Genomic DNA, 24,264 nt, shown 5'->3' with positions numbered 1-24,264 from the left:
ATGATTATAGAATATTAAGACGTGTCGAGTATACATATGTTATAACTATATAGTATTCATATCGTCGTATAGCTTAGGTTAGCACCATCATGATTTTTCAATGTGTATCAGTATGATTTGAATGAGACGCGCAATTAAAGCATGTTAATTGAATAATTAACGATTTAATTAGCTTTTGTAAATGGCTTTCTTGAAAAGCTTTCCACCATATGGCCATAGATTTTGGTGATTAGATCTTGGTTATAGTATTTTTTGACTTTGTGTTTAAATTGACATAATTTGTTTAGGGTTGGTTCATAAAGGGAAAAAGGAGATTAGTTCTTGTTTAATGCTTGGATGACTCGAAATTAAACTTTTTTTTAGTTATTAATTATGAACTTTCGTGAAAATAACAATTTAGTCTCTGAACTTTAGTTTATAACGATTTAGTCTCTGTATTAACTTCGTACGAGTTCTTAAGTTTTAGTATATTACAATTTAATTCTATATCTTTAATTTTGTGACAGTTTAATCCTTGTTCATGACTGTTGGAAATGGGAACAAAGCATTCTGTCACTAGCAAACGTGTTTTAAAACTTGAAGCGAAAGCCCAGAAGGGAAAGCCCAAATAAAACAATATCTGCTAATGGGTTCGGGCTGCTACAAATGATATCAGACTCAAATACTAGGCGATGTGCAGCGATGACGCTGGCCCCTAAAGGGGTCAATTGTGAAATTTGGAAACCTCTCCCTAATAGAGCAGGACATTAAGCCCCAAGGGCGTAGATTATGAGATCTGAAAACCTCTCCCTAGCAGATGTGCTAGCAGAACACTGGGCCCACAAGAGGTGGATTGTGAGATTTGGAAACCTCTCCATAGCGTAAGTGCTATCAGAACACTGGGCTCACAAGGGGTGGATTATGAGATCTGGAGCCTAGTGTGCAGCGTCTCGAGGATGTTGGCCTCTAAAGGGGTGAATTGTGAAATCTGGAAACCTCTCCTTAACAGAGCAGGACACTGTGCCCAAGAGTGTAGATTGTGAGATTTGGAAACCTCTCCCTAGCAAACGTGTTAGCAGAACACTGGGTCCATTGGGCCCACAAGGAGATGGATTTTGAGATTTGGAAACTTCTCCTTGTACTAGCATAACACTGGGCCCACAAGGGGAGTAGATTGTGAGATTTGGAGCCTAGTGTGCAGCCTCTCGAGAATGCTAGGCCTTCAAGGAGGGTGGATTGTGAGATTCGGAAACATCTTCCTAACAAACGAGTTAGCAGTGGGCCCGAGCTGACGATTTATACATAAAAAAAAACAATTAAAAAAAAAAAAAAAAAGAGACATCACTTTTTAATTGGAAAAAAGATAAAGAATCATGAAGTGGAAACAAAGGTATATATCTAATAAACATTGGTCATAGATTTGGAAGACCCATAAATCATGTGGTGCTAATAAAGTTGTCCCCTTTCTTGCAAGGATGGACTCAACCATTATAAGACAAGAGTACTCACTCTTCAAACAAATTTGTACTCACAACATAGTGCTCACAAAAGCTATGTTTCTTAAATTAAATAAAAATAAAATGGGTTAAGCTTTAAAGTTCGACCCGACCCATAGCTGATATGAAAATTTAAAGTCTCGAATTATAGTCCATTAAGGACTCGAAATATTTAAATTATTTAGATCGGTCCATTAACGAAGCATATATATAGGTAGAGTCTCGTCTAATAAGGCAACGTTTAACCATAGATAGTGGTAAGAAGAGAGAAGTCACACTCAAATTATATTCTTCATTCTATTGCTAAACTATATATTAAAGAAGTGATTATGTGTGTGTGTATATATATATATACCCTATTGGATGTGACCTTATTGGAAATGATGTGGCTTCTTTGTTAATCAAATACATAGAATATATAAATCATTATATAGGGTTGGCAACCCACAAATAGGGACAAACAAATTCAAAGCTAAGGAGAATTTTTTTTTTTTTTTTTAATCGAGTTAAAAGGGATTCTATCAAATCTTTGAATGTTAAAATACCCGATTAGTTAGTGCTTTGAATGAACACACTTACAGAGTGATCAATACGTATAAATTAGGTTAACCCTTACGATTAGGTCACATAACCCACAAACAGGGACACAGAGATTCAAAGCTTGGGATAATCTTTTTCATCGAGTTAAGAGATTCTATCAAATCTCTAGACGTTAATGTGAGATCCCATGTTGATGTTTATAAGGGTGTGGAAACATCTCTCTAACATATGAGTTTTAAAAACTTTGAGGGGAAGCTCTGAAGGAAAAGCCCAAAGAGGATAATATCTGCTAGCGGTAAGGTTGGACTATTATAAATGACATCAGAGTTAGACACTAGGTGGTGTGCTAGTGAGGATGCTGAGCCCTGAACGGCTGTGGATTGTGAGATCCCACACCGGTTGGAGAGGGGAAGGAAACATTCTTTATAAGAGTGTGGAAACATCTCCCTAGCATACGAGTTTTAAATTTTTTTTTAAGGGAAAGTCCAAAGAGGACAATATTTGCTAGTGGTAGGCTCAGACTGTTATAACTGGCACCAGAGGTAGACACCGGGCGGTGTGTCAGTGAAGACGTTGAGCCCCGAAAAGGGATGGATTGTAAAATCTCATATTGGTTGGAGAGGGGAACGAAACGTGTATGAACGTGGGTCCGAAAAAAGCAGGTAATTATTTGAAGGAAGATTTGTGTTAAAAAGATTTGTCCACTTTAAAAGGTTCCTATAAGAATTTCAACTTCCCCAATGTTATTTATTTTATATATTTTTTTTTATGGGTTTTCAGTTCATTTTCTTTCTTGTCTGCCAAACACATAGCTTCCACAGACTAACACACACAGCCATAGACTTAGCTTTTGTGTCTTCCCTTTGTGGAGTATACCTAACCTTTCTCTATGAACCCTATGGTGTGATGGCAAAAGAGGAAAGAGCAAACCTAATCTTCTAAAGAGAGATCTTTGGCCACTCGAGTGTCGGGCAATCGGAAAAAGTCTTACCTTAATCAACTAGGTTCGAGATTAATCGTAGGTCATATGATGAATCGTGAGCTTTGGAGTTTCTTTTGTCAACGTAATTGTGTCGAGATATGTTGTGTTTTCTCGATGGATATAAAAAATGTTGTGAGATATGAAACCCTAATAGAGTAATAAGATGTCTCGACACCTGCTTGACCTGTTATTGTTGGGAGTGCTCCCACGTTGGCTAATTTAGGGAATGATCATGAGTTTATAAGTAAAGGAATAGATCTTCATTGGTACGTGGCCTTTTGCGGAAGCCCAAAGCAAAACCATGAGAGCTTATGCTCAAAGTGGACAATATCGTACCATTGAGGAGATCAGCAATTCCTAACAGTCATCGCCATCAACCTCACGGTTTTAAAACGCATCAACTAGGGAGAGGTTTCCACACCCTTATAACGAAATCTCTCAACGTAATTGCTTTGACGTACGTCTGTTCTCTCGATGCAGAGTAGTAGAAGATCTCTCACACCCTTATAACGAAATCTCTCAACGTAATTGCTTTGACGTACGTCTGTTCTCTCGATGCAGAGTAGTAGAAGATCTCTCACACCCTTATAACGAAATCTCTCAACGTAATTGCTTTGACGTACGTCTGTTCTCTCGATGCAGAGTAGTAGAAGATCTCTCACACCCTTATAACGAAATCTCTCAACGTAATTGCTTTGACGTACGTGTAGAGTAGTAGAAGATCTCTCACACCCTTATAATGAAATCTCATGTACGTGCAAAGTAGTAGAAGATCTCTCACACCCTTATAACGAAATCTCTCAACGTAATTGCTTTGACGTACGTGCAGAGTAGTAGAAGATCTCTCACACCCTTATAATGAAATCTCACGTACGTGCAAAGTAGTAGAAGATCTCTCACACCCTTATAACGAAATCTCTCAACGTAATTGCTTTGACGTACGTTAGTTCTCTCGACGCAGAGTAGTAGAAGATCTCTCAACTTTTCCTAATTTGGCAGGATTTTTGTAACAACCCTAAACCGACATTTTACGAACAACAAAAGCTTCATCACCTTCAATCTATGTCGATACTTTTAAGCCTAAAAAAAAGCTAAAACGTCTTATAACATATAGAATTACATTCAAATTAGGACAAACACACTAAAACCCTGAAGATTTAACCCTAATGTAAACAGTATCCCTCCCTCAAACGATAACGATATACGTATACGTGGAACGATCGTTACCCTGATTACAAATCGAGAAAAAATCTAAAAAGAAAAAGAATGATGTGATAGAAAGAAAAGGGGATTATATAATATATATACATAACTTTTGAAGAGCATATATCTTTAAAGGAAAGAGATTAGGGTTTTAGATGCCACCATGTCTCACAGCATAAAAATTATGGAAGCACTTAGAGGGTTGGGGAGGGCCATGTTGCAGAACAAACTGCTGCTCTACTACTCAAAGCATTAATAGTGCGATTTGAACTGACTGCATTCAACACAACATAACATAAAGAGTACTTATTCAACTTTAAAGGAAATTAAATAAAACTATATAGTCTTTGCCACGAGCATCTCTTGATCTTAGCTAGTGCTATGTGACTCGTCTTTACTGTCACTTCCCTTCAATTGTATATCCATTTTCGACTCGACCCGTTTGATGATTAGTTGATTGAACGGTGTGTGTGACAGACATGCTTGTTGTGTGAGAATATATCTATGATTGGGAATTTCTTTCACATCTAATAAAGGTAGGGTTGATTATATCAATCTAAGAATGAGGCTATATTCTTGATTCCGTTCAAAGATTTAAATTTGAGGTTCGAATAAAAAAAAAAAAATTGTAACTACACTGTTAGCAGATATTGTCTGTTTTGGTCCGTTACATTTTATCGTCAGTCTCACATTTTAAAACTGATGTAAGATCTCACAATCTACCCTCTTGTTGCTGACATATTGCCCGATGTTTGGTTCTAATACTATTGTAATAGCTCAAGCCCACCGCTAATAGACATTGTCCGTTTTGGCTAATTACGTATCACCGTCAGCCTCACGGTTTTAAAACGCGTCTGTTGTCCGTTTTGGCTAATTACGTATCACCGTCAGCCTCACGGTTTTAAAACGCGTCTGCTAGGGAGAGATTTTCACATCCTTATAAGAAATGTTTCGTTCCACTCTCCAACCGATTTGGAATCTCACAATTTACCTCTTTTGGGGCACTGCCCAGTGTCTAGCTTTGCTACCATTGTAACAGCCCAAGTCCACTATTAACAGATATTGTCCGTTTTGGCCCATTACTTATCACCGTCAACCTCACAGTTTTAAAACGCGTTTACTAGAGAGAAATTTCCACATTCATATAAGAAATACATAAAATTTTAAGAAAAGCATAAAAACATTCTTTCAGAACAGATACTCATTACTTTACAAATAGAGGAATAAAAACTCGTTCATTCAAAAAAAAATTCTAATCATGAGCAAGAACAATAAGGTCGTTCGGTTCATTACTAAACTTGATGAACGGATGAATTTGAATTTGATGGGTTGGAAAAGTTTTATGAAAGTAATGTTTGGTCTGTACATGATTCCAAGTTGTTTTGCTGGTTTATTGGGGGTCAAGATGCTCTTTTTGTTGGTTGTTAATAGATGCCAAACAATATATATATATATATATATAAGAATAGATGCATAAAGAATATATATGAAATACATGAACACAAAATATAGTGAGTGAACTATGATGATGATGATGGGTAGAAGAAGAAGAAGAAGATGAAGCACATGATGAACAACACCAAACCTTGTTCATCAACAGTATCATCCATCTTGATTTGACCTTCACTTTACCCAAACTTGCATCACTCTCTTCTTTAGCTAATCATCTTTTCTTCAAATTTTGTTGTTGTTTTGTTAAAGAACCTTGTTCCACACCTACCATGGATTTGGACACCTTTTTTTCTTTTTTTCTTAGTTATTGGAATTATTATATGTTTCCAACCTTCTCTCACGACACGAAATAATTGGGGTCTAGTGTCTTCGTTGCCGCACCGTTTGGTGTCTGGCTCTGATTTCATTTGTAGTAGTCCAAGGTCACTGCTAATAGATATTGTCTGTTATGGCCCGTTACGTTTCATCATCAATCTCATGGTTTTTTTTTAAAAAAGACCCTATTCTGACCAGTGTCTCGTATCGTTCATGACTGGCTTTGATACCATTTGTAACAACCCAAACCCACCTCTAGTAGATATTGTCTGTTTTAGCTCCTTACAATGTTTGTTTTGTTCCTCTCTCCAACTGATGTGTGATCTCACTGTTATTGTTGTTGTGATGTCCCACATTGGTTGGGGATGAGAACAAACCACCGTTTATAAGAGTGTGGAAACCTTCCCCTAGCAGACGCGTTTTAAAGCCTTGAGGGGAAGCTCGAAAGAAAAAGCCCAAAGAGGACAATATCTGCTCCCAGTGGATCTGGGTCGTTACAAGTCTTTCTTCCATCTTAGAATCAGCTCAAGACAAGTAGATAAGGTCATGTTACAAGAAATGTCGTAGCTTTCAAGGATCGAATCAAGATTCCAAATCATAATCCGAATCCTAGACATGAAACGTTACAACATGATTTCTAAGTAAAATCAAAAACCCGACTCTAAAATTAAAAATTCCTTTATAAAAGAAAAAAAAAAAGACAAATTAATTATTTAAATCCCAAAATTAAAGCACCCATCACATAAACTTGATAAGCTAAGTTCAATGATCATGGACAATGAAAAGCATCCTCCAAGTTCGAGTGAATTTCTATGATAAATGTCATAATCCATTTTATTTAAAACATAAATAAATAAATAAATAAATAAATAAATAAATAAATTTATATGGGTGTGACATGATTATTGATGTATTGCCATTAATTTTTAAATTCAAGTATGGACCCAATCAATTACCTCCATACATTCAAACTTTAAAATATAAATAAATAAATAATAAAATATATGTTTTTTTAATTTTTTTTATGAGTTTAAACTTAAAAAAAAAAAAAAAAAAACAATAAAAGGAAGATATATTTGGTAGCCAGTTTAAGAAATTGTTTTATGTGCTTTAGAATTTAAAAAAATAATAATAATAAATAAATAATCATTTTCTATAAAAATAAATAAATAAATACCCTTAACTTTTTTTAAGTAGTTTTTGGAAGGCTGTTATTATTAATTAATTAATTACAGCTGAAAAAAAAATATATATATATATATATATATTATTTTTAATAGTAAAATTAGCCTTTTATGTTAAATCTTATGTTGTTTTTTTTTCTTTTTAGAAAAGAGTCAGAGCCTCTTTTTTTAAAAGCGGTTGTTTCTATTAACGACAAAATGAATTAATGCAAAACGCCGCCATAATAATAAAAAAAAATTAGATAAAATTCAAAAAGAAAAAGAAATAAATAATAAGTTTTTTTTTTTTTTTTTTTAATGTAACCCTAAGTTCATTTTTTTTTTTAAATTTTAAATAAAAATTACAAAATATTTATCAAATTATTATTTTAAAAAATTTAGATTAAGAATGATTTATTTATTTATTCATCTCGGATATATCCTTCAAACTTAATCGTGATCGTGATGTCTCATTCTCTGTGGATGTTGTTAGTCTTGGAATCTGGTCAGCAAATTTATAAGAAAGTAAATGCTAGCAAGTCAAAAAAAATTTAAAAGATTATTAAAGCTGGCAGAAGTTGTTACATTTTTAAAACTTAGAATTGTCGTTTACTATGAGCTGAAACTGCTTCATTGATTATTTAGAATATTGACGAGAAACAAGACCACGGTTTGGTCTATTACGTATCGTTGTCAATCTCACGGTTTAAAAATATGTGTTAAAAAGAGGTTTCCACACACAATCCACACCCTTGGGGGCAGTATTCTAGCTGACACACCGTTTGTTGTCTACCTCTTATGTCATTTATAACAATTCAAGTCCACCGCTAACTAATATTGTCCACTTTGCTCCATTACGTATCACTTTCAGCTTCACAGTTCTAAAACAAGTATATTAGGAAGAGGTTTCTACACCCTTATAAGGAATATTTTGTTCCACTCTCTCGAGATTTCACAAATCTCAATCGAAGATTACCTTCTGTGGCTAGGTGAAGCAATTTTGGGAGACTCTTTTCTCTCGGTTATTTTATTTTATTTTTTAAAATTATCCATTTTCCTCGAGAAAAAAAACCATTAATTCCTTTAAAAATAACCAAAAAAAAAATTAATTAATGGACATAATTTATTAGAAAACCCATAAAAATGATGAGTTTTATTATTATTTTTTGGAATGAAATTTGGAGACAACATCATTATTTTTGTGTGTCAGTTAGATATCTAAAAAATGAAAATGTCTAGATATCACAAATCCAAAGTACCAAAATAATTTCAAAAATCAATTATCAAATTTTAAAATAAATAAATAAATAAATAAATAATAATAATAATAATAATAAAGAGTTGACCAAAAGAAACACAATGAAAGCAAAGAAAAGCAGCTGAGGAACAGAAAGGGTCAAAAGGGAAGGAGCATAAGGAGGCAGCATCGAGGAGAGGCAAATAAGTCCACAAATCCTTTAATGTCTTACACACACCAAAACTCGAACTTATGAGTACATTCATGAACTCATCGATATTGATGTCAAAATGAACACAGTTCAACTAACATGATATACCTATATCTTTCAGTAAGAAGTTAGAGTAAGAGTCTAAGTCTACCGCTAGCAGATATTGTTCGTGTTGACCTGTTACGCTCACAGTTTTAAAACGTGTCTGTCAGTGAGAGGTTTCCACACCCTTATAAAAAATGTTTCATTCCCCTCTCCAATCGATGTGGGATCTCACAATCCACTCCCCTTGGGAGTCTGACGTCCTTGCTAGCACACTGTCTAGTGTCTTACTCTAATACCATTTGTAACAATTCAAGTCCTTGTCCGTTGTGGCCCATTACACATTGTTGTCAACCTCACGTTTTAAAACAAGTCTGCTAGTGAAAGGTTTTCACACCCTTATAAAGAATATGTTGTTCTCCTCTCCAACCGATATAGGATCTCACAATCCACCCTATTTGAGGGCTCAACGTCCTTGCTGGCACACCGTCCAGTGTTCGTTAATAGATATTATCCGCTTTAACCTGTTACGTATTACCATCAGCCAAATTTACATGTCTGCTAGTGAAAGCGTTGTGTGGTAAGCTTGGAGGCAAGAACAAATGGGCTGCCTCCATGATAGGTGTGTGGCACACACAAACACAAACATTTTTAGGTATTTGATAGCCAATAAGAATTGAAAGAGAAACAAGCCAATATTGGTTCTTGCATTATGTCAACTCAAAACCCAACACATAATCATAGCCATACTGATTCAATTCAAGCCTTGTATTTATGTTTTCCATTACCTTTGGGCCCTTAATTTGTATTGTTTTTGCTCATCAAATTTGGCCCATCAATCAATATGGTACTAATATTCAAACCTTATGGTCTTATGAATATTATATTGGTTCATGTAACGTCGACCTACTACTTGAAACGTTTCGCCCACCATCGACTGGTCAGCAATCAAATAGGTAAGTCGTAAGCTCGGAAAAATATGTGCATTGAAGTTATATGTTTCGGTTAATAGGGTTAGCTTTTTGAGACAGGAACAATAATGATTTTTATAAAATAAAATATGTTAAATTCGATGACGATTAATTTTTAGGGACCGAATATAAAATAAAAAATGAAGGGATTGAGATAAAAATTGTATTGAAAAATGTTAAATATATAAATATTATTATGTTTTAAAAAAATGAAAACTATTCTTTAAAATAAATATACAAAAATAAATGAATTTATATACGTGATAATATAAGGTTAATTAGTAACAACATTCCAAATTTGTGCACATAGAAACATTATCCAGAACAACCTTCTATATTTGAAACAATTAATTAATATATATTTGTCGCTTATTTATAATTAATATTATAAAGATAAAGATAAAAATGTTATATAGTTTTGTAAAATATTTTTAATACTTTAAAAATCTTTTTTTTTTAATTTAATTTAGTAAATTAAAAAAAATTATAAAATTATTATTTAAGTTTATTATTATTATTTTTTTTTACAATAATGGTTTATAAAATAATTGGATAAAATTCTCAAATTTTTTTTTTTAATATTAGTTATATTTTTACCGTTTATCTTCTGATATAAAAATATATTTAGGAATTTTAAAATATTTAAAAAAAAAAAAAAAAAATGGAGACAAAGTCAACACTATTGTAAAGACACTTTCCTTGGGGGATAAGATCAGAAACAGATATCCTTCTTCACTCCACAGTTGCCACTCCCTGATTGACATTGGCTTTCAAAATTATTCGTCCAATTACAGTATTTATGTGCGATAATCGGCATTGTTACGTGATCAAGCATTGCCAGATATGAAGAATCTTTCCCGAGATTAAATTTGGATCTAACACTTCGATCGCTCTTTGATCTTCAAACGCTTCAGGTATTGTCTCAGATTTCAGCCATTTTGTTTCTTGGTTTGTGTTCAGATTTCATGGTTTAATGTTGAAAACATTGGTGCGTGCGTTAGGTCATGGCTGTTTTGGGCGCTAAGCTTGTCATTCCCTCTGATAATGGTTACAAGGTGTGGGAAGACCCAAATTTCATCAAGTGGAAGAAGAGGGATTCTCATGTTCCTCTACGCTGCCAGGATTCTGTTGAAGGTATTATTTATGTTCTTAATTTGTCGTTGTGATGGATGGTGTTGGAAAAATAGGTTTTCTCTGTGGATTATGGAAATTAATTGGCTAGAATTTGAATCTCTTACCTTCTGGTTGAGGATTAACCCTTGTTGCCCTTGGAATTTAGAGCCCTTGATGCTGGTTAACATTGATTTTTGAATGCACTTTTGATTATTTGAATGTAAGCAGTCTGCCAGCGAGAGAGAATGGTTTTGGGTGTAACATTTGAGATTATTTAGATGAAGAAAACACTTCTAAATCATGAATGTATGGATCTTTTCGAGTAAAACTAAACTCGTCGTTGTTTGAGTGTTCTTTACCAGTACCCTAATTGCAGCAAATTCTGGTGGTTTGTGTATTTTAGGATGTTTAAAGTACTGGCATGATCGTAGTAAGGTAGATTTTCTGGTGTCTAACTCGGCTGTTTGGAATGATGATGCTGTTCAAAGTGCTCTTGATAGTGCTGCTTTCTGGGTCAAGGGCTTACCTTTCATTAAGTCTCTATCTGGTTATTGGAAGTTTTACTTGGCCGCTAGTCCAACGAGCGTTCCAGAGGATTTTCATGGAAGTGCATTTGAGGATTCTGAATGGACAACTTTGCCAGGTATATTTCAATGCTCCGATGAATCAGTTAGATATCTGTGAATTTGGTGTGGATGACTATCTTTTTTTGCATGAGGCTCTCTATTTCTAGCCTAAACTTAATTAGCCATATTCATAAGGGTGTTTGGAGATACCCTCCAAGGTCCTGCCTGGTGTTAAGATCTCGAGAGCCCCATGACGCCTGGTTTGATGGATTGGTTTATCCAAATTGAATTGTTTTAGTTTAAAAAAGTTGGACCATAGCTTTCTTTTGCATAATGAATCTTTAGGAGAACAAAAGAGGAATAGAGGACATCTGTTTCTCTTCTTTAACGTTGTTGGATAAACACATGTTTTTGTCTGATGAACTTTTTATTTGTTGACTATTTGGAACAGTTCCTTCAAACTGGCAGATGCATGGATTTGATCGGCCCATTTATACCAACGTTGTGTATCCCTTCCCTCTCGATCCTCCGCATGTTCCTGAGGACAATCCTACAGGCTGCTACAGAACTTATTTCCATCTTCCAGAAGAATGGAAAGGTTCTTTTTCTTCATTTTTTTTCTCTCTTTTTTCCTGTTTTCTAGAAAGATAAGAAGCAATACTCATTACATTTGACAGGTCGTAGAATTTTGTTGCACTTTGAAGCTGTTGATTCTGCATTTTTTGTGTGGATAAATGGGAGTCTCGTAGGGTACAGGTAAACGGTCGCTTGTAAGGCAAATTTATTTGTCAGACATCTGTTGTCTTTGATAGTTTTGCTCTCTTTTGTGCTGGTTTTCTTATGAGAAAATAGATTTGGTTTGTGGGTTTTAGTAGACTGTGCCAAATGAACGTGTGGTCATTTGGAGGCGTTTGGTGAAAGTAGTATTTATAGCAACTTCAAAGTTGGAGATTATAGTGTTGAATATGAAATCTGAGACTCCTTCGAAGAGTTAAATTTTTGGTGTGGTTATGGTTAGGTCAGTCAGGACAGCAGACTACCAGCAGAGTTTGAAATAACAGAATATTGCCATCCATGTGGCTCAAAGTCCAAGAATGTTCTTGCCGTTCAAGTGTTAAGATGGAGCGATGGTTCTTACCTTGAGGACCAAGACCAGTGGTGGCTCTCAGGGATTCATCGTGACGTCCTTCTTTTATCCAAACCTCAGGTTTTTTTTTCAATCTTTTCTCTACTCTACTTTCAGTTTTATATGGAAAGTTTTGCAAGTGTTGTTAGTCAGTTATGTTGGTTTGTTTGTGATTGGAGTTGGTTTGTTTGTTTGGTTTGTATGTAGGTATTCATAGGGGACTACTTTTTCAAGTCTCATGTTGGGGAGGATTTTTCTTGGGCTGATATACAGGTACGCTATATGCTTTCGGTACAGACTTTTGTTATTATTTTTTGAATAAAATGATACGTTATCACATTAAGTGTTAACTTACATTTTAAAGTATTTGGGTCGAAATGTTCAATTCGACAAACGGTTGATGCTTCTACTTCTCAAATGGTTACATATATGTGTGTGTATGTATATCACAGGAAAAGTGCCTGATGTATCGAAACAAGAGTTGCAATATTAACCTTTACATTTCATAGATGTTTCAAAACTACATTTGAAGTTGAAATCCGTTAGAATTTTGGATGCAAATTGGGATTTGGAAGGAGTGTGGCAGTATTTGGGTCCCTGTTTTTATTCTTTGTCGTCGCTACATTGTTTCAAGTTCCAATTTTCGTCCAACATGCTCTAAATATTGTTTTGAAACGTATGTGAAAGGTTAAAGGTAATATTGCAATTTTTGAATCAGGAAGGATATTGTTAAAACAGGTAGCAACGGAGTATTTTTTGTAATTTAGCCATAAAAAAATTGGCCCATAAACTTTGATTGTAAAAATAAAACGCTCAAACTTTCATAAACCAAAAAATTGGAGCCTTATGGGCCAGAAATTGATTTTGTTAGCTTGATGGCATAATTTCTCAAACTTCATGTTCATCTTACAGGTTGAAGTGAAAATTGACAACTCTCTTGAAACGAAGAAGGAAAATTTTCTTAACGATTATAAGCTAGAAGCAGTATTGTTTGACAATGGAACCTTGGACAATCATGAAGGCATTGCTGATGTTCTCTCATCAAACGTGGCCAGTGTTAAGCTTTCTCTGCTCTCTGCCACCACCCTGGGGTTCCATGGTTATGTACTTGGGGGAAGAATGGAAAAGCCTAAGCTTTGGTCTGCAGAGCAGGTTTTGAAGATTCTCAATAATCTGCTACTTTCTCTTCTCTTTCTTTGTCACTGCTTGCTAATTTTTAATCTCTTCTTTTTGCTTGCAAACAGCCACATCTCTACACTCTTATTGTTCTTCTGAAAGACTCATCAGATAAGATTATCGACTGTGAATCATGCCTAGTTGGAATAAGAAGTATAACGAAAGCTCCAAAACAGCTACTCGTCAATGGGTGTCCAGTGGTGATCAGAGGCGTGAACAGGCATGAACATCATCCACGGCTCGGGAAGACGAATATAGAGTCCTGCATGGTTAAGGTAACGCTTTATTTTTGTTTGTAAAAATTGAAACAAAAATGCTAAAATCCAATTTAATAAAAGCATAGAACACAATTAGAAAAACTGGTCCCCCAAAAATAGTATAATCTATTAGGACATTCGTAGCTAGTTGCAAATCTTCAAAAGAAAATGGAAACCTAACTAATTAATGGGTTCAATTGCACTATTTATTGCTGTATTAGATTTAAACTACTATGCTCGTTCAAGGTTTAAATTGATGAAACCGAAGTTTAAAGTTTGAATTGACTCACCTACCTTTGTTTAGCGGTATGCATTCAACTTTTTTCCATTTCTTTATTTGTCACGTCTTACACTAAAGAGGCATAGTTTATAGGCCGTAGTGATGATACTCATATGGCGAGTTAGTTGTTTGTTTTTCATGTGGTTGCAGGATTTGGTCCTAATGAAGCAAAACAACATTAATGCGGTGAGAAACAGCCATTATCCACAACACCCTCGTTGGTATGAGCTGTGCGATTTGTTTGGCATGTACATGGTAGACGAGGCCAACATAGAAACACATGGTTTTGATCTTTCCGGACATGTGAAGCATCCAACTTTGCAACCAAGTTGGGCTGCTGCGATGTTGGATCGCGTAATAGGAATGGTGGAAAGAGACAAGAATCATGCCTGTATTGTAGTTTGGTCCTTGGGAAATGAGTCTGGATATGGACCCAACCACTCTGCTCTAGCTGGTATGTCATTTTGGTTTAATTCTATCTTTGAGTTTGTTTTAATAGTAAGAAATACTTGGATACTCTTGTTTGATGCTTGCAAGGCCAATTTTATCTCGACGCACACAATGTTTTTTATTTATGCAAGAAAGTTTTCGACTCATAAACATTGGTGTAGGCTGGATTCGCGGAAAAGATCCTTCTCGAGTGTTGCACTATGAAGGAGGAGGGTCTAGAACCTCTTCTACTGATATAATTTGTCCCATGTACATGCGTGTGTGGGACATTGTGAAGATTGCTAACGATCCCGATGAAACTCGTCCTTTGATCCTCTGCGAGTGAGTCTTGTCAATAACTATGGATAATCCTATAAAATTTTCATTGTTGGTTTTGTTTAATGTTATACATCTTCAAAAAACAATAGGTACTCACATTCAATGGGAAACAGCACTGGGAATCTTCATAAATATTGGGAAGCAATTGACAACACCTTTGGTCTCCAAGGAGGGTTTATCTGGGATTGGGTTGATCAGGTTTTGAGATCAGCTGTTTGTTTGTTCTACTTATGAATTATCTGCTTCATTTTTCTAATTTTATATGCTGCAAACTACTTTCTAATCATTACCTTTGAGGTGTTTAACCCTTTTCTACATTAGTTTCAAAGGTTTTTCTTCTTGATCTAGGCACTATTGAAGGAGGTTGGCAATGGCAGGAAGCGATGGGCATATGGAGGTGAATTTGGAGATATCCCAAATGATTCGGTTTTTTGTATGAACGGTGTGACATGGCCAGATCGAACTCCACATCCTGCACTAAATGGTAAATTGAAAATCATCTTGTTATTTATATAGTGATGTGATGAGCAACACCTTCGAAAGCATCGTGTATGTTACTGACAAGTTTTCAAATTTGCAAAACTCAGAGGTCAAGAATCTCTATCAGGAAATCAAGTTTTCATTCAAGGATGGAACACTTAAGGTTCTTCAGATGCCTGACTAGATTATTTCATCATATATTGAAGCTTGGAGGGAGATGTTTTACATTGAATTTCCATTTTACAGGTTTTGAATGCTCATTTCTTTACAACAACAGAGGATTTGGAGTTCAGTTGGAGCATTTATGGTGATGGTCTTGAACTTGGAAATGGAATTCTCTCTCTTCCTGTTTTAGGTCCTCAGGGAACTCATAATATTGAATGGCAATCAAGTCCATGGTATGATCTATGGGCTTCATCACCTGCATTAGAGTTCTTTCTAACCGTATCTGTGAAACGTCTGCACTCAACGCGATGGGTCGATGCTGGTCACACCATTTCGTCATCACAAGTCCAGTTGCCGATGAAGCGAGAATTTTTTCCTCATGTAAGTGCTTATATACATTGTTTAAAACTAATTCAGAGAGTTTACCATTCCAATAATATAAATTAACTGTGGAAAATATGTAATGATTTGCAGTCCATCAAGAATGAAAATTCTACTTTACTTAGTGAAATTCTTGGGGATACGGTTCGAGTCTACCAGCAGGACTTATGGGAGATTAAATTAGATGTTCAAACTGGAACACTTGAAAGCTGGAAGGTAATATAATATATGATTGGATTTTCACTATGCCCCTTAGCCCCTTAGGCCGTTCCAGAGAACTAGGGAGTCCTGATGTTGAGTATTGACTTGTAGGTTAAAGGAGTTCCTCTGATAATTAAGGGCATCATGCCTTCCTTCTGGAGGGCGCCTACTGATAATGACAAAGGTGGAGGTTCATGTAGTTATTTTTCCTTGTGGAAAGCTGCCCATATTGACAGCCTCTCTTTCACTGCCGAAAGATGTTCCATACTTAGTACAACAGAACATTATGTGAAAGTTGCGATCGTTTTTCTCGGTGTCGGGAGTGATGATCAGCAGGCTTCTTCCTCTGACTCGGAGAAATCAAATATCTTAATTCAAGTGGATATGACATACACGATTTTCGGTTCTGGAGATGTGATTGTGGACTGCAAAGTACAACCAAGTCCAAATCTTCCTCCTTTGCCACGCGTGGGAGTCAAGTTTAATCTGGATAAATCTATGGACCGGGTCAGATGGTACGGAAGAGGGCCATTCGAGTGTTATCCTGATCGAAAAGCAGCTGCTCATGTCGGAGTTTATGAGAAGAACGTATCTGAAATGCATGTTCCATACATTGTCCCTGGAGAATCTTCAGGCAGGACTGATGTCAGGTGGGTAACTCTTGAAAACAAGGATGGTATCGGAATCTATGCCTCGATATACGGAAGCTCGCCGCCTATGCAAATGAGTGCAAGCTACTACTCCTCTGCCGAGCTTGACCGTGCAGAACACAACGAGGAGCTTGTTGAGGGAGATGACATTGAGGTAATTATATCTGTTTATCCAACATAACTTCTGAGCTAAAAGTTTCTTAAGAATGTGCTGGTTTGATATCCTCTGATCTGATTCTTCTGTTGACTTTTTACTCATCCTGTACGTTCTAAGCTCTTAGTTTCGTCGTGGTGTCGTGTAGGTTCATCTCGACCACAAGCACATGGGTGTGGGAGGAGATGATAGCTGGTCTCCCTGCGTACACGAGGAGTATTTACTTCCTCCGGTGCCGTACTCGTTCTCGATCAGGTTCTGTCCAGTAACTCCATCTACTTCTGCCTATGATGCTTACAGATCCCAACTTCCAGTGTAGTGAATTTGGCATCAACATTCAACCAAGTAAAGAACTTATTCCTGGTTGTCTGTGGCTCACATTAAATAAACATTACAAATAATGGCAGTGTTGCTATGGATTTCATGATCTTGTTGAGATAATGGATATCCCTTTGTTGTTTCCATCTCATTTTGATATCTGGGCTCTTAGTAGCTGAAGATTTTGGGTACCTCTAAGACGAGGTGTGGCTGAAGAGAGTGAGTTTTGGAGTTTGAATTAGGGATAGACACAACAGACAATTTTGACCTAGAACTTTAGGACGTGTTTCGATCGTGTCCGTAATGTTTATGCCATTTTTTATCCTCATACCTTCTTATTACTTTATGTGTTCGTTCAACTTTGGTAGTTAGATTGAATACGAACGGCTGACTTACCTGCATTTTCAAGCAACGTCTCGAAGGGTTGACTTTATTAGGAGGGTTTTTGGTTTTATTTTGTGAGAAAATCAATATGAGTTCCTCTTCGATAAAGTTTCCATCCGACATATTGTTTCGTTTCTCCTTCTCCTTCTCCAAACTTGAGAACTGAGAACCCTGTAAATGCACGTTCGATGAAATGCAAATTCAAAATGATTAATATATTAAAAGAAATTAGAAAGAAGGATAATAATATTAATAAAAAGGGTTAGAAATTATAGCCATTTTTTGTTTCATTTTGTTTTTCTCCGGCGACAAGGGTTTTGTTACGATCGGAAATATAAGCTTCAACGTTCATATCGTCGACGGTTTTCCAGGGTCATAGTCATAACGGTCTTCAGAGCCGGCTGTCTCGGCCGCCGCGGGCGCGTATTTCACTCGGGCTTATATATATGTATATATATATATATCTCCCGCACTCACACTCTCTTCTTCAGCGCACATTCTCACGCTAGAATCAGAGCGCTCCATCAACGTCCTCTTCCCTTCCGAGTGTTCGTTGCCCAAACCGAAGGCTAGATCGTGTACAAGGCTCCATCGACGGCCTCTTCTCTTTTGAGTGTTCGCTGCTCAAACCAAACGCTACATTGTTACCAGGCAATCGGAGGAAGAGAGAACAGAACCCAAAGGAGTTTCTCGCCCCCGTCTCGGTGATGAAAAATAGAGGTGAACTACCTTCATTCCGCCTTTTAGTTTTATGCGTGGTTTGGTCGCTGTTCTAGGTTTGAAATTTTAAGGTTACAGTGATGATTTTGCTCTTTCTTTGGGTCGAAATTAATATTTGAAGTAGTACTGTCTAATCAGGTTTAATTTTGAGGCAAGTGAATGAAGTATTGTGATTATTAAATTGGGTACTTTCTTAGAACGGTCTATGGATTTTCTTCGATGATATCCGTAAAAAAGAAAAAGATCTCATTATAGGTTGGAATAGTCAATTGGAAAACGGACACTTGTTGGATTCAAGTTATAAGTTGTCATATCACAAAGAACATGAAAGAATTTGAATCAAGATACATTGAAAGCGAAGAATTGTTGAAGTTGAGGCATAAGGTATCGAAAAAAAAATGAGGTTTGTGAAATTTTAGAGGGACGAACGAAGCACTAGAATAAAAGCCAAAGAATAGTAGATAGTATAGGGTTATTCTAGAAGCCAAAGAATAGTAGATAGTAGGGTTATTCTAGAACTTGGATTGTGTTGGATGAAGCAAAATTACAAACTACAAGTCCATACGAAACTAATTTCACAATAATTATGTGTAACTCGTGACCCCTTCTTATCTGTAAGAGTCAATAAAGAACCGAGAGTTAATACCTTCACCAGGCTGCATACATAAAATTTTCTAATTTTCTCGCACAAATTGAGCCCTGCATGAACGAGGTATAAGTCAACTATCTCTATGGTCCTAGGACGCAAAAAAGTTAACAACTATGTGAATCTTTTCCATTTGGTCCTTTTTATGGATGATATAGAAACGAACTTTTCTTGAGGATGATGAAGTGTGATTTGAGGAAATTTAAGTTTAAAAGGAGTAATCGGACGGGCGATCATGAAAAGAGGTTTGAAATAATTTTAAATAAAAAAAGGCGTTGGAACAAAAGATATTTAGGTAATTGGTGCCAGAGAAAAGTTGTATTGTATTGGTCGTTAAGCGAGATAATGGACAATCTCTTGGATTTGTTGAGTTTAAAGGTCATACATGCAAGGAAGAAGGAAAATAAGATTAGGAAAGCGAATGAAGTGTTAATACAATGTATGAGGATAATTTGTCGGAATTATGAACGGTTATGATTATGTATGTAAGGATGGAAGGAAAATAAGTTTGTATACGAGAATTGTGGATTAAAGTATGAGATTGACTCCCTAAGTCCCTAAGTTTTTAGAAGTAGATGCAAGTTTTTGTGTTAGTTGGAGTGGACATAATGATTGAGGTACCAAAAACTAAAAGTTCATTTCTGAGGCAGCAAGGATAGAGGGTTGTAAAGGATTTGCAAATCTGGGTGGGAGTGTTTGGATAAGGACACGCATATATTGTGGTGGATGGAGGACTGTGTGCTGAATTATAGATATTAGCCTAAAAGCTGAAGGATTCTTTGGAACGTTTATTTTGAAATTTCATGGGAACAACAAGGTTTCCCTATGGTTTCATAATTGGGGTCTTTTCTTTGCCACAAAGTTTGTACAAATGGTAAATCCTTTCCAGCTTTCTCTCTTCTCTTTCTCTTTTCGTAAGAGTCACCCTTAGATTACAAATGTGAAAAAAATATTGTTCAAATTATTACAAAATGTTGCAATTCATGTCACATTAAAGAAGAATCAAGCTTCATTTATTGGTAGATGGTTATAAATTTTGAGTGGATGATATTTTAGAGTTAAGGTGTTTCTTTCATTTATTTTAAGGCTTATTTACATAGTAGCTCATTATGGTCATAAAGTTTATGTTACTTTTGTGAAAGAGACTTGAAAAATGTAGTAAAAATGAGCATTTGTGCTTTTCTTTAACTAAATGGCTAAGTTTATTTGCAATTCTATGTAGTTTAGGTTGCCATGTTTAGAATCACTCAAGCTTGACAAGCTTGTGGAATGATTTGAACCTCAAACAAATGTTCTTTCCTTGAAATCTTACTTGTTTGAGATTCGAATCACTCCACAAGCAAGTCAAGCTTGAATGATTTTAAATATGCAACCTAAACTACATATAATTGCAAAGAAACTTAGTCAATGGTTAAAGAAAAGCACAAATGCTCCTTTTTACTATATTTTTTACAAAAATAACCTACTTTGTCTTTATATAACCTCAAAATTAAAACCCTTAACCTTCTATGAGGCACTCCAAGAGTAGCAATTGTTACCAATATGTATACTTTAGCCATCATGTAAATAAGCCTTAAAATAAATGAAAGAAACACACAACTCTAAATTATCATCCACCCAAAATTTGTAACCATCTAACAATAAATGAAGTTTGATTCTTCTATAATGTAGCTTGAATTGCAACCTCTTGTGATAATGTAACATTTTCTTCACATTTTCTTTGAAGCTTATATTGCATGATTGATGCCAGGTTGTGGCTAAGGATCTTTACTTGGTCCTCTTCGAGCCCCTAATCATGACAACTCATTGCCCCTAATCTTGTTTATGTCTCTATTTGGTTTCATGCATACTCTTCTTCGTGTATTGGATGTGCATCATCCTCCTCGGTCATATCATGACACTTGTCTGTCTTGACCCTCACTTGGCCAAATGGGTTCCACTCGCGTGTCACTGCCTTGTCCATTTACATGTGGGGTCACATTCTACTATTAGGCTGTGGATGGAGTGGAAACCGCTGTTAGGCTGCTAGGGAAACCGCCTAACAAATGTTCTGCCTCCCCCAGCCACCACTGTTAGGCTGCTAGGGAGTGTCCTGCCTCTTGACTATGTTATGATCAAATGTTCTTAAATCTCCATTTGTATTTAGCGGGTTGATTCTGTGTAGCATTACATAGACAAATACTTCTACATGAGTGCTAGCCATTTGGATAAGAATCATTATGATAGGTTTTAATTTGGGTGGGATTTGTGGAGGTGAGGTTGGTACATGTTTATGCCTTTCTTGGTTTCTGTTTCTTTAATATTTAGATGTTCATATTTTTCAATTATAAATGAGTTGATGGGATATTTTTATTTGCTAGAATGAAGATTCATAGCTATTAAACAACACTTCGAATCCAAAAATCCACTCTCCTACTCCAACTCTCTGTTTTTATCTAGGTGATGGTTTCTTCTATCTACTAGATTAAAAGGGGGATCTGCCATTGCCAGGCTAAGGATATCATGTGTGGCAGTTGGGGGAGCAAACTTAGATTCCAAGAGGTACCTCTCACTTTGGCTCTAACATAATTTTGTGCATACATTATTCTCGAATTTCTTTGACATGAACACTGTTTGCTGGTCAATATTGAATGTGAATACTAACGTGGAAGGCATATGGCTACGCTCACAATAGTTCAAGGTTCAATGCATAATATGACATTCAGTTTCCAGCAGTAGCTTGGCTATCTACTTTTTCAGTTTAGACACTGCCTTCAATGAGGTTTAATCAATGACATTTTCATTTAATATATTTGTGCTCTTTGCTACTGCCTTTGCATATTTTTTTTGGTTCATCAATCAACACTAATTATGACTGGAATTTTTTTTTTTTTTTTTTTTTTAGGTACAGTATCAAAACAAAACAAACTTGAAAACAAGTTGGCTTGTTTCAAATATAAATCAAAACAAGTTGGCTTTGTCTGTTTGAAAGAAAGTAAGAAAGTAAGAAAGAAATAATTCTGTACATCAACTTTATTTCTTTATATTTTGAATGAAATTTAGTGAGTGTCAATCAATTAATAGTGTCCAAGAAAAAGCAACACAGAACAAACTTACTTAAGCTGCTTTAAATTTCTTTAAACTAAAATATTAAGCTTTCTTTGGATAATGATTTTGTTTTTTTTTTAGTTAAATATCACTTACATCCATCCATGAATTTATTTGTTTGTGTGTCATTTTCTTAGATAGCCAACCATATATTGAAATCTAAACAAAACTAGCCGCTTGTATGATTATTATTTTCCTTTTTATCTTTGAAACTTAGCCGAGTTTGTTAGCATACTAGAAAACTAAAATTTGTTACCAAACAAGGCGGGATCATTGTCTACTTTGTTTGAAGGGTACAACTTTTAGAGGGAAAAAAAAAAAAAAAGGTAAAGCATGGTTTGGTTTAGGTGAGAATAGGAAGAAGAAAGAAGCATGGTGTTATAGGTGATTAGTGTTGGTACATATTCGTATTGGCATTTTGGGGTTGATATTGAAAATATGGTTGGTTTGGGCTATTATAACCAAAGTCCTATTCCACTTTTTTACCTTTGAATTTGCTTCTCTTTCTCTTTTTCCTATCACTTTCTCATCCTACATCCATATCTGTTTTCTTTTCTTCCAATCTAATTCCTATTCTTCATATCTATTCTTCTTAGTTCTTGATGAAAATGATATCCTAGATACAAAATCTTTCTTATTATTGCAATGCAATCTTATCTTTGTTATCGTATTGGATCAATATGTTTATGAGAATATATTTCATTACTATTGACATGATTAAGTTATAAGTTTAGTTCTTGAATTTTCAAATTCGTGTCTATTCATCCTTCAACTTTAATAAGTGTCTAATAGATTTATAAATTTTCAATTGTGTTTCATTCTGAATTTGGTATCTAATCATTTCTCAATCTAAATTATTTGATTAAAAAGTTTTCTTTTAAATTCTATGGGTGTAATAAAATAAGCTTTTAGCAAACAATTGAAAATAAAAAACAGAGCAATTTTGTTATTATTGGATCTTAATAATTTATATTATATTCATCTTATTCACAAGGAAGAAAAGTCATTCAAAAGTTTGGGGAAATGGCACTTAAACCACTTCCTTCTCAAGAATACATATTTGTATGTGTATATATATATATATATATATATATATATATATATGAATTTATGATTGGATTTTTTCAACCACCCAACTAAATGAATGATCATTTCATAAAATACTTTTAATAGCTTCAAAATTAATTCAAATTGGGATTACTTTCCCATCAATTAATCATTATTTACAGATTTATAAATTGCATTAAATCATTTTATTTTATTTTATTTTCCTTTTTGTATATTGATTTCATTATTGCTCAATAATAATCCAAACCTTGATTATTAATGTTAGTTAATTATTAGTTTTATTGCTTAGGACAATTTTAGCATTGAATTTATTATAGCTCAATAACATGATCTTATTTTGTAATTTAATTGTTTTGTTTTTTATTTTTAACAGAGGTTATGGAGTAATTATTATGTAATAAAAGGTGGGCAGTCCCCCACAAGTGACCCATAAAAAGTAAAAAGAGATGCAGTTAGGGGGTGAAAAAAGGTGAAAAAGATAAAAAAAAAGTAAAAAGTAAAAAGAGGGATTAAAAATAATAATAAATAAATATATGATATGTTTTAGGGGGGACAATAGGGCATAGGGAGAGGGCTATGTTTGGAGGGGTTAGGTGGCCTATTCTCTCTATCCTCTTCACTTTTATATAGACATAGGTGTCGCTTTGGGTAACATTTGGATGAATCTAGGTTTGCCCATAATAATACACTTTCGAATAACTCTTTTTTTTTTCTCTTTTTAATTTTTTTTTTTTAAAAATAAAATAGTATTAGCTATGCCATGTGTGTCCCTTCTTATCTAGTTATATTTCAATTTTATGTTGCTATTATTTTAATTAAATTAAAATATGTTCGTTTTAAAATATTATTTCTAAACTATTAAAAAAAATTAAACATAACTTTTTTAAATACCTAATTTTTTAGGATTTGATTTTGCCCATTTCCAATAATTATATATATATAAAGAATATGAAATTTTATTTATTCTACGTAAATTTTCACACAAAAAGATATATTACATTGTTTAATATTTATCAAATAAATAATATTTCCACCTATTATTTATGATTTTTTTTTTTTTTTTTTTTGTCAATTTTTGAAAACTTTTTTTAAAAAATAAATGCATTTTTTGTTTTGAAAATTGTATATCACTA

General features: G+C 34.8%; 1 protein-coding gene across 1 annotated transcript; it reads left to right on the top strand.

Moving 5' to 3' along the window:
• Positions 1–10,302: 10,302 nt before the first annotated feature.
• On the top strand, positions 10,303–17,370 carry LOC111790243 (glycoside hydrolase family 2 protein). The gene is made up of 18 exons (XM_023671108.2): positions 10,303–10,505; positions 10,593–10,725; positions 11,108–11,347; positions 11,722–11,868; positions 11,948–12,026; positions 12,294–12,477; positions 12,604–12,669; positions 13,309–13,548; positions 13,641–13,847; positions 14,260–14,563; positions 14,721–14,880; positions 14,967–15,075; positions 15,226–15,361; positions 15,465–15,520; positions 15,604–15,903; positions 15,997–16,119; positions 16,216–16,908; positions 17,057–17,370. The coding sequence occupies exons 2-18, from the start codon at positions 10,596–10,598 to the stop codon at positions 17,225–17,227; spliced, it is 3,345 nt and encodes a 1,114-aa protein (XP_023526876.2). The 5' UTR covers positions 10,303–10,505; positions 10,593–10,595; the 3' UTR covers positions 17,228–17,370.
• Positions 17,371–24,264: the final 6,894 nt, after the last annotated feature.

The sequence above is a fragment of the Cucurbita pepo genome, chromosome 1 (genome assembly GCF_057944985.1).
Source record: "Cucurbita pepo subsp. pepo isolate OVF chromosome 1, ASM5794498v1, whole genome shotgun sequence".
NCBI classification, from domain to species: Eukaryota; Viridiplantae; Streptophyta; class Magnoliopsida; order Cucurbitales; family Cucurbitaceae; genus Cucurbita; species Cucurbita pepo.
The sequence above is the reverse complement of the archived record's forward strand: the minus strand, read 5'-3'. Positions and strand labels throughout refer to the sequence as shown.

What these genes read in the sequence shown, in the direction of transcription:
- LOC111790243 (XM_023671108.2), top strand. Translation starts at nt 10,596, where the DNA reads ATGGCTGTTTTGGGCGCTAAGCTTGTCATTCCCTCTGATAATGGTTAC. An exon ending in TTTCTTGGGCTGATATACAG is followed by an intron (nt 12,670 to 13,308) that starts GTACGCTATATG and finishes TTCATCTTACAG; the next exon opens with GTTGAAGTGAAAATTGACAA. An exon ending in TCAAGGATGGAACACTTAAG is followed by an intron (nt 15,521 to 15,603) that starts GTTCTTCAGATG and finishes TCCATTTTACAG; the next exon opens with GTTTTGAATGCTCATTTCTT.